This window comes from Polypterus senegalus, chromosome 13, assembly GCF_016835505.1.
Source record: "Polypterus senegalus isolate Bchr_013 chromosome 13, ASM1683550v1, whole genome shotgun sequence".
Taxonomy (NCBI): domain Eukaryota; kingdom Metazoa; phylum Chordata; class Cladistia; order Polypteriformes; family Polypteridae; genus Polypterus; species Polypterus senegalus.
In genome coordinates this window covers 115,754,939-115,767,812 of record NC_053166.1, presented here as the reverse complement: position 1 = coordinate 115,767,812, position 12,874 = coordinate 115,754,939, and the positions used below count along the sequence as shown (strand labels likewise).

The following is a 12,874-nucleotide window of genomic DNA, read 5'->3' as shown; positions in this document are numbered from 1 at the left end:
CATGCCTGTCTTTAAAAGATGCGTTATCCGTTGTTCTCTGCACAAAAGAAATAAAAAAGGAACAGATAGATATGCATTTATAAACCTTATAATGTGGCCTGAGGAAAAAAGTTAAAAAAGCACATATTTGAGTGAGGGGGAGGAGGGGTAAACTTCCACTTCATTGTCTCATTTCATTGTCAAATTTACTGCTCATTTATTTCAAACACAAAAGGCCCTGAGAGAAAGCAAGTAATTCACAATAATAAAATAAGGGTTTTTTTTTTTTTGAAATATATATAGGAACAAGAGATACATATACAGGTTATATAGACGGTATATGCATTTATGAATGTATGCTCCAAGATGCAAGAAAATTTTCATTTAAAATGGCTTTTTGAGAAGAAGTTAAAGGAGGACACTGGACATTGTTCTCCTTGAGCGATATGAGCCAACCTAACTCCCCACTGCTCACCCTGGTGCCTCTAAGTGCCAAGCTGGGGCAGGACGCACTGCTTAAGAGCTCATAAACAATTAAGGAGACCTGCACTTCTTTTATGCTCTGTGGGTGCGGCACAATTCTCAAACATGATTCTCCATTTTTGTGGGAGTTTCACTTAAACTGTAAAGCAGTTAACGGCTGCTTTAGGGTAATTTAATACTGCTCAACTTGATTAAACCGTCTTCAGTCTTCAAAGCCATGTGACACAAGCAAAAACGTCCTCCTAATTTGGCACTCTGCCCCACTAAGGGGCATTCAGCATGTTGTGTCCTTTAGACCTTTAAATCATTTTCAGGTTTCTCCACCCCCCCAGTTCCCTGCCCCTCAATTATAATAAAAAATATGACTTATTCATTCAGTTTGTCCTTTTTGTGTGTGTGTTGTTTTTTTTTTTTTTTTTCCTTTTTTGTTATCAGAAGATAAAACAAATAAATAAGAATTATTTTAAAAAGCTAACACCTCTAAAAGTTGAAATGCAAGATTTTTCATCAGTTTTAGCAATACAGTATAGGTTTGTGCTTCTCAAGGTCTTGAAAGGCAGAGCTGAAAATGAGAGTATATTGAATATTTGGCTTGCAAACAAGAAATTCACCAGGCCACCCCCCCCACCACCCCATTAAAGCCAAGCAGAAAGTCCCATTTAAATGATACTCATCGAGAATATTGCCATTTGAAGCACACGATGCAAATGCCATCTTCATAGCTACTGGAAGTCATCAGATTGCTAAGAAACTTCATCCAGTAGCTGTATATTCCACGCTTCTCTAAAAGAATGTGCAGAGAATGGCAGGCCTTTCGTCACAGAGATGGCCAAGAGCATTTAGTAACCCTAGAAATCCTTATGAATAAAATGTACTTGCTTTATTTTATATATTGCTCATCTAAATCAACAGTCCATGCAATTCCCAGCATGCCTCGGTTCCACCAGCCACATGTAGCAACAGCTCCATATAAAGATCAAAGTGTAGTGGTGAGGGCAAACAGTAAGCCCCGCCTCTATTGTTCAGCAGAGCTCAATCATGCTGTAGAGAAAAACAGCAAAGTATGTCCTTTTTGCCTCCCCTGCAGTAAAGTAGTCTGAGACGTGTGCTCCCTACTGAAGCAGCGATGGCATTTATCTTCTGTTACCCCTGCACCACTCTGGGTTTTCCTCAAAGGCAGCCTGACATCATCTTACCCCCAGGCCTGAAAAGATACTGAACCATTTTACCACTGCAAGCTACACCTTTTACAACAGGAATTAGAAGTCAGAAAAAAACAGATTAAAAATCAATCAAACAAACAAAAACAACAAGTAAAACGTTATTGCGTAACATACATTATTAACAACAAGTCACTCTGCCCATCACCTATACAAACATGCATCTTTAACGGGAAACCATTCCTGGTTAATGAAATGGCCCAAGTTCGTTCTTACACCTTTTTAGACTTTCTTCATTTAGCTAGAAAACAGCTTGTGTACAAAATGCACAGCCAGCCGCTCCTTCTAATTTACTGTTGCAGTACTTGGAATGATTCTAGCGTTATCCTCGTTATCTAGACTTCCAAATCAAACCCCCCACCCCTCAAAAAAATCAGTTCTTTTCATCAAATTAAAATAGCAAGAACAGATCTTAAGATAAAATCTTTGGAGTATCAGAAACACAAAAGCAATCAAAAAAAGAAGTATACACAAGACAGCTCCAGCACTTGGTGGTTATGTAGTAACTCTAGGCAGTAGCTTTCATCAAACTCACACAATGCACAGCAGAGGTAAAAGAGGGCCCCAGATTACAATCCTCGATTGCTTATTGTCCAAGGGTTGGGGGTGAGGGCAGGGGCTTAGAGGGAATGGTTGCAGGGCAACACGGAGGGGTAGGCGGTAGGCATCCGTGTTTTGTATGGATCGTTCTCCATTTATTGTGCTGTTTCCTATTGGTCAAAACGGAGAAAGAAAAAGGGAAAAAAGCAAAAAGGAAAAAATATTTTCACTCGACATCTCTGTGGACCTCTGAAGCGTCGGCTCGACAAATTGGGCAAGTGCGATTTGTCTGCAAAATAGAAATTACAGAATTACAGGAAAAAAACATCACACAAAAGATAGAGCTCAAAGTGCTTTACAAGAAATTAAAGAAAAAACTTTCAAGAAGTGAAAAAAAAAATAAGGATATGAGAAATAATTGACATTTTCTTGCTAAGAAACCTTACTTTTTCCAATGAAAAAAGCCTATAATCTATGATAAACCTTTAACCAGCAATCACCAAATCTCTTTGGCTGACCCTTCTCAACATTTCATCATGGCCTGGGATCTAACATTTATGACCACAAACTTCTAAATAAATATTCTTACCTTCAGCCACTTGTCGACACACTTAGCATGAAATTCATGATTGCAGGGCAAAACTCTAAGTAGCTGCCTAGACTCAAAATCACTAAAGCACACAACACACCTAGAAATGTGAAATAAAACAAAGAGTTACATTTTTCAAAACTTCATCCATCAACACCACCACTGTACAAACGAGTGACTAAAAGGGTTAAGCTCTTACAGAGTTTGTTCAGACTGGTGGTTTTCTGGATTAAACCTGTAGGACGGAAGATGCTCAATATCGGCTTTGGTGAGTCCACGAGGCTTAGCTTCCCCTAGTCTCTCAGCCAGGTTTAGCAATGCCTAAAAAGGGGAAACACATTGAAAAAAGAAATTGATTTGTGCTACTATGGGAAAGACTGCTGTCACACTGACATGTCAAAAATTAAAATTTGACATTTTCATAACTTTTTTTTTTTTTGTGATTTTAATCTGGATACTACCAATTTAAGCTATAAAATATGTTTTTTTCCCATTATGTGGTTACTCTTACTAGCAGTTAGTGAATATCAGTATTGAAGATAAGTAAATTTTTTGAATGTTAATAACATTTCTTTTTCTCTATAAGGCTTTGAGAAATCTACTGTCAAAGGAAGAACAAACTTTAAATATACTAACAAACAATGCTCTGTACACTTAAGATAGTCAAAATAGTGTGACTGTGATTTCCACAATCTCTCCCTCTCCTCCAATTTAAACTCAATATATTTACTTGTCTAAGTTTCAAGTTCAAGGTCATCTTATCACTTATACTCTACTGTTAAACCTGGCATCATCACAAAGGATCAGGATAAAGGATCTCTGTAGCACCTCCAATCACAGACAAACTTACAGGCGACTGGGTAACCACTGAGATGAAGGTAATTTTAAGCTCTAATGGAAACATTTCAAAGCATACTTAATTGCAGGACAAGTATATAAGCAAGGAACAATTAAGACAGTGCTTTATACAGTGGAAAAGCATATTTTTATCCTGCATTTAAAAGATGCATTGATCATGCACCCTGAGGAAGCCGAGCAACCAATACTCTAAATCAAAGGCAGGTACTGTAGGTGTCTGCAAACACACGAGACGGGAGTGGCTGGTATAGATCTGTCCTCAAGGCATACAGATGATGTTAGGTTTTATTACCACTTTTAACAGAATAATTTGTCTCTCTCACTAAATTCCTTGTTTAATCAGAAATAGTTTATGCACACAGAATAAACACCCAGAATAACCTTACAAAATACATTTACTTTTTTTAGGTCTTTTCAAAAATTTCAATTGTGGTGAACAAAAAAGTATTTTCAAACAATTACTTGGTTTGCTTTGTCTAGTGTAAAAAACGAAAAGTTTTCTATAAACTAGGGACTACTGCTACTGACTTGAAAAGCATCTAGGGCAACTGCCAACACTGCAGGGTTTGTTAGAAGTACTTAGGAGTTCAAAATTCAAAAGTCGTTGCCTCTGAAAATTACTTTAATTGTATATCCAAGCTGCAATCTTAGACAGCATCACCCACAAAATGAAAATGTGCTAAGTTTACCATAAAAATGACAATTTTACCTCATAATTCTCCATCTCAACGTCATCCACGTCCAGATCCAGGCTAATAGCAGGTCCTACTGCAGTAGGAGGCACAGGAAGCATTGACCTATTAAGTGCCAAAAACAACAAAATCAGTTATTGTTTCAATAAACAATATTCCAGGTTTGAAGTAAAAAAAAAAAAAAATATAAGAAAAATGAAACACAAACTTTACATTTTACCTGTCGGCTGTTGTTCTGGAAATGTAAAGTGGATGAATCATTGGTCATTCTATCTATAGTACTGTAGTTCACACATTGAAAGAATTGCTATTTTTCTAGTCTGTCAAATCCAACTATTTGGTCACTACAAGGATGGACAGACAGGCAGATAATTTATCATAAAAGATAAATAAACTCTATATTTAAACAGATAATACTACTAAATGTGGAGATCTACTGTACAAACAACTGTGACAGTCCTGTTGATTTATAACTTACTCATTACCATTATAGTAAATATCACATGATCATAAACATTTAGCCATAGACAATTAAAAATACTGATTTGATATTCATGATTTTTCATGCTCCTCTTTTTTATACTGAACTAGCTGTGCTACCCAATTTTGCCTGGGAAATTTCACAGGTCAATGGGCCACAGCTATAGTTCTGCCAGCTAATCGGATGTATCAGAAGCAGGTCTGTCACAATTATTACATAATCTCCCGATTGTGATTATTTGTGATGATCGCAATTATTTTGCATAACCATTATAATAATTTACATTCTTCTGTGCAAAAAAACAGAGGAAACAGAAGTGTCATATTTCTATGAATATCTTTACATCATCTTCCTCTGTGTAATATTGGAAAGCTGTTCGTTTTAACAATGTCCAGTGTTGGGGGATGTTACTTTTAAAAGAAAATTAGTTACATTACCCGTTACCTACAAAAAAAAAAAAACTAAATATGTTACTTATTATAAAATGTAATGTGTTACAAACAGTTTCTTTTTTGTATGAAAAACTGCACATTTCACTATCCAAAATTTATCAAAATTCTAAAACAAAGAACCCTTAATTAAAACTGACAAGAAACACAGCCAAATTTCATAATGGTCTTGTGTTTTATACATAATATGGCTAACCTAGGTCAAGACCTGAGAGGGTCATGCTCCACAAGTGGCTGAGAGCTGTCTGAGGAGGCGGAATACATGCAGAGGTCAACTATAAAAAGCAGACCCCTGAGTAGCAGAGGGGGCACAGACACCGTGCTACAGAGCCCTACAATTGCGTCTCGTGGCTGGCTGCTAAAGCCTATTGGCTTCTTGCCTTATACCCAGTGCTAATGCGATGATCACTGGCTCCCTGTGACCCTAAACTGGGTGGATTAAATTTACCCCTTGGCACAGGCAGGATAATATGTATATTTATAAATTTTGTTCAATAATTTTTTGACTTGACATGTCCATATTGGTTTTGTGAGCTGCATGGAAAAAGTAATGTCAGAATCAGCATTATCAGAAACACTGTGTAACTAGTTGCATTTTTTGTATACAATATTTGATGGGTGTTCACAAAACATTAGTAGTACTGGTAGGCAGAGTGATGTAGTAGTTAATGCTTTGGACTTCAAACTCCGAGACAGAAGTGTGCAATATATATCATCTATGATAATATCTTAATTATTGTTTTACAATGTGTCAGCTGAAATTATTGAGTATGCCACTCACTTTGCCAAAAACAATCACAAACATGCCTCGAGAGTCCATGCATTCACGGTCTCCTGTGACCTAATAGGATAGACTACTGCATGTACTTGCAGTCAGCTCACCACAAGTGAAGCTCAAGTAGCTGCCTAAAACTGACTGGGCAAACAGCATCAGTGGATAAGCAGCCTCACAATCTACATTGTGAGATTTAATTGCAAGACACGGATCACTCTCATTCGTGTGGAGGTGGTTTTGCTTTGAAAATACTGATGTTAATTAAAAGACAGCAATCTGCAAACTATGTCAGAAATCATTTGCTGCAAAAGACAGCTCTACAACTAACCTGTTTCACTATCTGCAAAGTGAAATGATCTAGTACAGAGCCCCTTACATAGGTATCAGGCAAAAAAAAAAAAAAAAAAAATCAGGTTGAACAAATTGAGTAATTTATTCGAATGGATTATTTTTATTTTAAGAAGCATATGCCCATCACGCACATTTGATTTTGCAAGCAATTTTGGTTGGGGGGTCCTCGATTCCAAAGCACTTTTTTTTTTTTCCTGTTCATTATTTAAAACACTCATACAGATCCCCACCTCCTCTCCCACTGTGATGACACATCGGAAAGAGCAAAAAAGAAAGGAATTCAGAGAAGGCGAGTCTCTGCACACTGCCACTAACAAAGAGACCAAAAGCAACTTGATGATACCGGAGGTGGACAGTGATGGAAATCCACATGAGTGGTGGAAAACACAAGATGTACATTTTCCCCAAATTGGAGAAACTTGCAAAAAAGTACTCGTCGTATCTCTGCGTCAAGTAGCAATTGAGAGGGCTTTCAGAACCAGAAGGAAATGTAACATGTCACCGTGCTGCTCTGAAGCCAGATGCTGTAGATAGACTGGTGTTTCTGTCACACAACTTGAGGGTTCCCCAGTAGAATTTTATAATTGTTTTATTTTTTTCTGATATCTTTGTACAGAATCAGACAGAACCTACTTACAAAGGCTATAATTTTTTTCCTGTGCAGTATTTAACATAACTTTAGATTTTTACTTTATAGTACAATATGTTAGATTTTTGTTCTTGACTGTATGCTGCAAAATTTACCTTTCAGAAGAGCACTTTATGTTCATCCAGACTATAATGTTAATGCCCTGTAATTCTTTTATGATTAGTATTTTATTCCATTTGGATTCATATCTTATTTACATTAAGGGTAAGTGTCTGTTTAAAATGCTCTCATTATAATAGTTTTGTTGGTTTTAGTGTAATTTTTTTGTGTAAATCCTGTAGGCCACTTTGAAATGGTTTACTCATACTTGCACTGTTTGATCTCAGTAATACTTTGGTGATTTTAATGGTTTTGTGTTATTTTACTTCAGTTTAAATAAATAAGACCTGTTTTAACTGTTGCTTCCATTAATTCCATTAGTAAGCTACAATTAATATCCTATTATCAAGACCAAGCTAGATCAATAAAGACTTTTATAATCATGTTTTAAAGAATGCAGAATATTGCCTAATTATTGTTAAAGTCCCAGAAAATATTGAGATAGAATTATTTGCCAATATCGCACATCCCTACCTCGAGGTAGTAGGTCCATGGAATGTAAATACAAAGAATTTTAGAAAGCTTGGGGGTTGCTCGATTCATCCCTGTTCAAAGGAAACAGATACTGATGTGAATGATTTCGGAGAGTGGAGTGGGGTGGGGGGAGTCTCTCCATTCAAAATCTGTTAAGTGCAAAGATCTACAGTGGAGTAGATCGTGGGAGATCCCTTAATTTTAAACTTATGCCATCTGTCTCCTCTTGTCTTGCATCAGAGAGTGTCAACTCTGCCTCTACTTCTCCTTCCTTGCCTTTTGCTTCTGGCGAAACCATACAGCTTCAAGCATCAGCATTGGAGGCTTACAGCGATTGCGACACATTGAGCCTCATCTCTTCATCAAGCTTCAATGAACCTTCCGTTTTCATTTCACACCTCACTGTATAAACGTGATTAAGTGCAGTTTTCCAGACCAGGACATAGCCCTGTCTCTACACACGTGGTGCTGTTTGTATTGCTCCACAATCATTTGTAGTGGTGCTACATGAATGGGGACATCTTAAATGTGTTCTGTGCTGAGTTGCGTCTTTTATAGCATTTCCCCGTTTATATAGTCTATTGTGTGTCTGTTTATACGTTTTCTCCCTGAAAAAATGGGGAAAGAAGAATGCTGTAGAGCTAGGACCACTCGAGGTAACTGCCCCTGTCAATCACATCAATTCCATCCAGGCCAGTGCTATATAAATAAGAGGACAAAAAGAAATGGAGGATCACTTACAACCTGGACACTTCAATGGAAACTAAATAAATACGGAATTTACACACTTTTCACACTTGCTGCTTTCAATACCAAACATTCAACTGCTTCACCATCACTACGCAAACCCCAGGGTTCAGAATCATATCGACACACCGTTGTTTGGGGAAGAAGCAAACAACCATTACTTCTGTGTGATATTTACCATAGGACAATTCCAACCGGACAAGGTCACTTTTATTAATCAACTTCAGTTTAAAGTTTTGGACTTTCATGTGTGTTTCGTCTTTACCGCGTGTCGTATTTGTTTCGTGTTTAGTGTAGGGACAAGGGAGGGTTTGTATTGTATATTTATTGCTGCATCTTTTATTAAAACATTCTGCCGTTCACTTTTGGGGTTGAGTGTGTTATGTTGGGGCAGATTGGGGAGTGATGTGATATATATATATATATATATATATATATATATATATATATATATATATATAGTTTGGAGTTTGTTTCACTTCTTTTCATTAATATGTGTTCACTTCATTATTTTACATACCATCTGCCTTTTTGCTTATTCTGATCATCGTTTGGGGAAGTACGGCTTGTCTAGTCTAATGTTCCTTCAGTTTGCCAGGCCTTGGCGATGTAGTTGCTAGTCCGGACAACTGGGTCAGCCATTACACATTTGTGATGTGCCTTTCTTTTGCATCAACTCCCCTCACAGTGCAGTGCAGTAAATTATCCTAGGTAAAATTTTTACCCCAAAATATGGACACATTGTGTCACAAATATGGGTCAGAACATAGTCAACTGTCTTACCCTTGATCAAACAGAGAGCTGTGCAATTTTTGATAGGGACTGGTCCCATAGTATGGATTTGTATATTGAACATACACACACACAGTATATGTGTGTGTATGTGTGTATAGTGCATCCGGAAAGTATTCACAGTGCATCACTTTTTCCACATTTTGTTATGTTACAGCCTTATTCCAAAATGGATTAAATTCATTTTTTTCCTCAGAATTCTACACAACACACCCCATAATGACAACGTAAAAAAAGTTTTCTCGAGACGTTTGCAAATTTATTAAAAATAAAAGAATTGAGAAAGCACATGTGCGTAAGTATTCACAGCCTTTGCCATGAAGCTCAAAATTGAGCTAAGGTGCATCCTGTTTCCCCTGATCATTCTTGAGATGTTTCTGCAGTTTAATTGGAGTCCACCTGTGGTAAATTCAGTTGATTGGACATGATTTGGAAAGGCACACACCTGTCTATTTAAGGTCCCACAGATGACAGTTCATGTCAGAGCACAAACCATGCATGAAGTCAAAGGAATTGTCTGTAGACCTCCGAGACAGGATTGTCTTGAGGCACAAATCTGGGGAAGGTTACAGAAAAATTTCTGCTGCTTTGAAGGTCCCAATGAGCACAGTGGTCTCCATCATCTGTAAGTGGAAGAAGTTCGAAAGCACAAGGACTCTTCCTAGAGCTGGCCGGCCATCTAAACTGAGCGATCAGGGGAGAAGGGCCTTAGTCAGCGAGGTGACCAAGAACCCGATGGTCACTCTGTCAGAGCTCCAGAGGTCCTCTGTGGAGAGAGGAGAACCTTCCAGAAGGTCAACCATCTCTGCAGCAATCCACCAATCAGGGCTGTATGGTAGAGTGGCCAGACGGAAGCCACTCCTTAGTAAAAGGCACAGGTGTGCCAAGCTTGTGCCATCATATTCAAAAAGACTTGAGGCTGTAATTGCGGCGAAAGGTGCATCGACAAAGTATTGAGCAAAGGCTGTGAATACTTATGTACATGTGATTTCTCAGTTTTTTTTTTTAAATAAATTTGCAAAAACCTCAAGTAAACTTTTTTCACGTTATCATTATGGGGTGTCGTGTGTAGAATTCTGAGGAAAAAAATGAATTGAATCCATTTTGGAGTAAGGCTGTAACATAACAAAATGTGGAAAAAGTGATGCGCTGTGAATACTTTCAAGATGCACTGTATGCTTGCTTGTACCAGGCTATCCACATCAGATGATTAGTCTTGCATTATATTCTTATGAGAGGCACTGCAGGGCCTACAATTTGAAGTGATTCATATGTGGCACCTACTGCATAACTGGTTTAAGACATTCAAGATGTTGTTTACCCTCATTATATTCTTTATTTCAACTTTGAACCTTCACTTAACACTGACAAACAATATCTTGCTCAAAGGAGAAGGATAACAGAGGGGTAATGTGATCAGACTTTCTACAACAATAATTGTTCTGGTATGTAGGAACAGGAAACTGGGGGTTAAAAGATGCTTCAGATCTTAAATAAATAAATACAATAAAAAGTTTATTTTTTATTCTTCGATTAGTCTTACTCAATACACTAACACTATGTAATTTCATATTTGTGGTCGATTGTCACAAGACAGATGCTGTAGTTTTATTATACAACAGAACTTTTATGCACAGAATATCCAAACTTGAAAGTCTGAAGGTCACAGCACAGTAAGCTAGGATTTAATAATAATAAATTTTATTTATTTGTAGGTGCCTTTCTAAACACTCAAGGACATAGAACAATAGGCAAAACACAGATTATTAACAAAAGTAAAACACAAAAGTTAAAATCAGACACAGCAATTGTAATCAAAGAGAAAAAGCAGTCTAAAACAAATGAGTTTTAAGTTTAGATTTGAAAAGTGAAAATGATTCAATATTTCTAAGTTTAGGTGGTAGTGAGTTCCAAAGCTGGGGAGCAGAAAAACTGAATGCTCTGCTTCTCATAGTGGTAAGACGGATGAAGGGGACAGTCAAGTGGATTGAGGAAGAGGATCTAAGGGTACGGGAGAGAATGGCAACATGGAGGTCAGACAGATATGGAGGGGCAAGGTTGTGGATAGCCTTAAAAGTTAGTAGGAGAATTTTAAATTGAATTCGGAACTGAACTGGAAGCCAATGAAGCTGCTGCAAATAGAGGGGGTTCTAGTAATGATGTGGGCAGCTGAATTCTGGACCTGTTGAAGCTTATAAAGAGATCTGCGAGAAAGACCAAAGAAAAGGGAATTGCAATAATCCAGACGAGAAGTGACAAGGCTATGAACAAGGATAGCAGTGGTGTGGGGAGTGAGGGAAGGGCGAATACGATTAATGTTACGCAAGTAGAAATATGCAGACCAGCAGATGTTATTGATGTGGGACTGAAAGGATAAAGTACTGCCAAGGATGACACCCAGACAATTAACCTGTGGGGAAGGGGAGACAGGAATTATCAATAACAAATGAAAAATGATCAGTTTTGGATAATGTTGATTTTGTACCAATGAGGAGAACCTCAGTTTTGTCACTATTTAATTTAAGAAAATTTGAAGAAAACCAGGATTTGATTTCTGCTATGCAATCAGTTAAGTGAGGAGGGTGGAAAGGAAGCAGTAGGTTTGCTAGTGAGATAGAGCTGGGTGTCATCAGCATAACAGTGGAAGCTAATGTTATATTTACAGAAGATATTGCCAAGAGGAAGGAGGTAAATAATGAAAAGGAGGGGACCCAGGACAGAGCCCTTGGGCACACCTGATGTAACAGCAGTGGGATGGGATGTGAAAGTTTTAAACTGAACAAACTGAGTGCAGCCTGAGAGGTAGGATCTGAACCAATCTAGTGGAGTGTGGGTAATGCCAATCGAAGGTAATCTATTGAAAAGAGTAGTGTGACAAATAGTGTCAAAGGCTGCACTCAGATCAAGGAGGATGAGAATAGTAATTAAACCAGAATCAGCTGCCATAAGGAGGTCATTAGTAATTTTTATAAGTGCCGTTTCTGTACTGTGGAGGGGACGAAAACCAGGCTGGAATTGTTCATAGAGATTATTTTGAGATAAAAGAGAATGAAGTTGAATAGCCACTATTTTTTTTTAAGAATTTTGAAAATGAAGGGTAGATTAGGCACCAGGTTTTTTCAGTATTGGGGTTATTGCAGCAGTTTTAAGAGATAAAGGAACAGTGCCAGTAGTGAGAGAAGAGTGGATTATAACAGAGATAAGGGGCCCAGCGAGGGGAGGCAGGCTTTGACTAGAACTGTAGGGAGGGGGTCCAGTTGACAGGTGGATGGCTTAGACTTACAGACAAGATCTGAGATTTCTGAGAAAGTAGGAAGCTGAAAAGAGGGAAATGAATGAGTTGGTGGGTGAAATTCAAATGAAGTACTGGAGGAATCCAAACAGAGATTTTTTAATTAAAAAAGGACATAAGGGAATTGCAAAATTCAGTTGAGTAAAGGTAAAGAATCCAGATTTTGTGTGATTTTGTTAAGTAGTGAAAACAATGACTTGGTGTTTCCTTCATTGGAATAAATAATGAAAGTATAATAGTTCGATTTAGTTTGGGCAATACAGTCCTTGCAATAAAGTATATGGTTTTTGTACATCTCTTTTTAGCTACCCACAGGGCAAATATTCAAAGGCTGAAGAGATCAAAATACCTCCTAACTTACTTCTAACTTTGTGTTTTGATTTTTTACTCATTTAATGTTACTG

At 37.6% G+C, this 12,874-nt stretch overlaps 1 protein-coding gene across 4 annotated transcripts in view; it reads right to left on the bottom strand.

The window, feature by feature from the left end:
- Positions 1 to 256: 256 nt before the first annotated feature.
- rnf44 (ring finger protein 44) overlaps positions 257 to 12,874 on the bottom strand; it is a 170,706-nt gene continuing 158,088 nt past the window's right edge. For all 4 annotated transcript variants that reach the window (XM_039776484.1, XM_039776482.1, XM_039776485.1 and 1 more), the window contains 4 exons: positions 4,379 to 4,466; positions 3,011 to 3,132; positions 2,812 to 2,911; positions 257 to 2,511 (listed from right to left, as the gene is read on the bottom strand). In XM_039776484.1, coding sequence (XP_039632418.1) covers positions 2,449 to 2,511; positions 2,812 to 2,911; positions 3,011 to 3,132; positions 4,379 to 4,466 — 373 coding nt within the window. In that variant the 3' untranslated portion in view covers positions 257 to 2,448. The remainder of the gene's footprint in view (positions 2,512 to 2,811; positions 2,912 to 3,010; positions 3,133 to 4,378; positions 4,467 to 12,874) is intronic.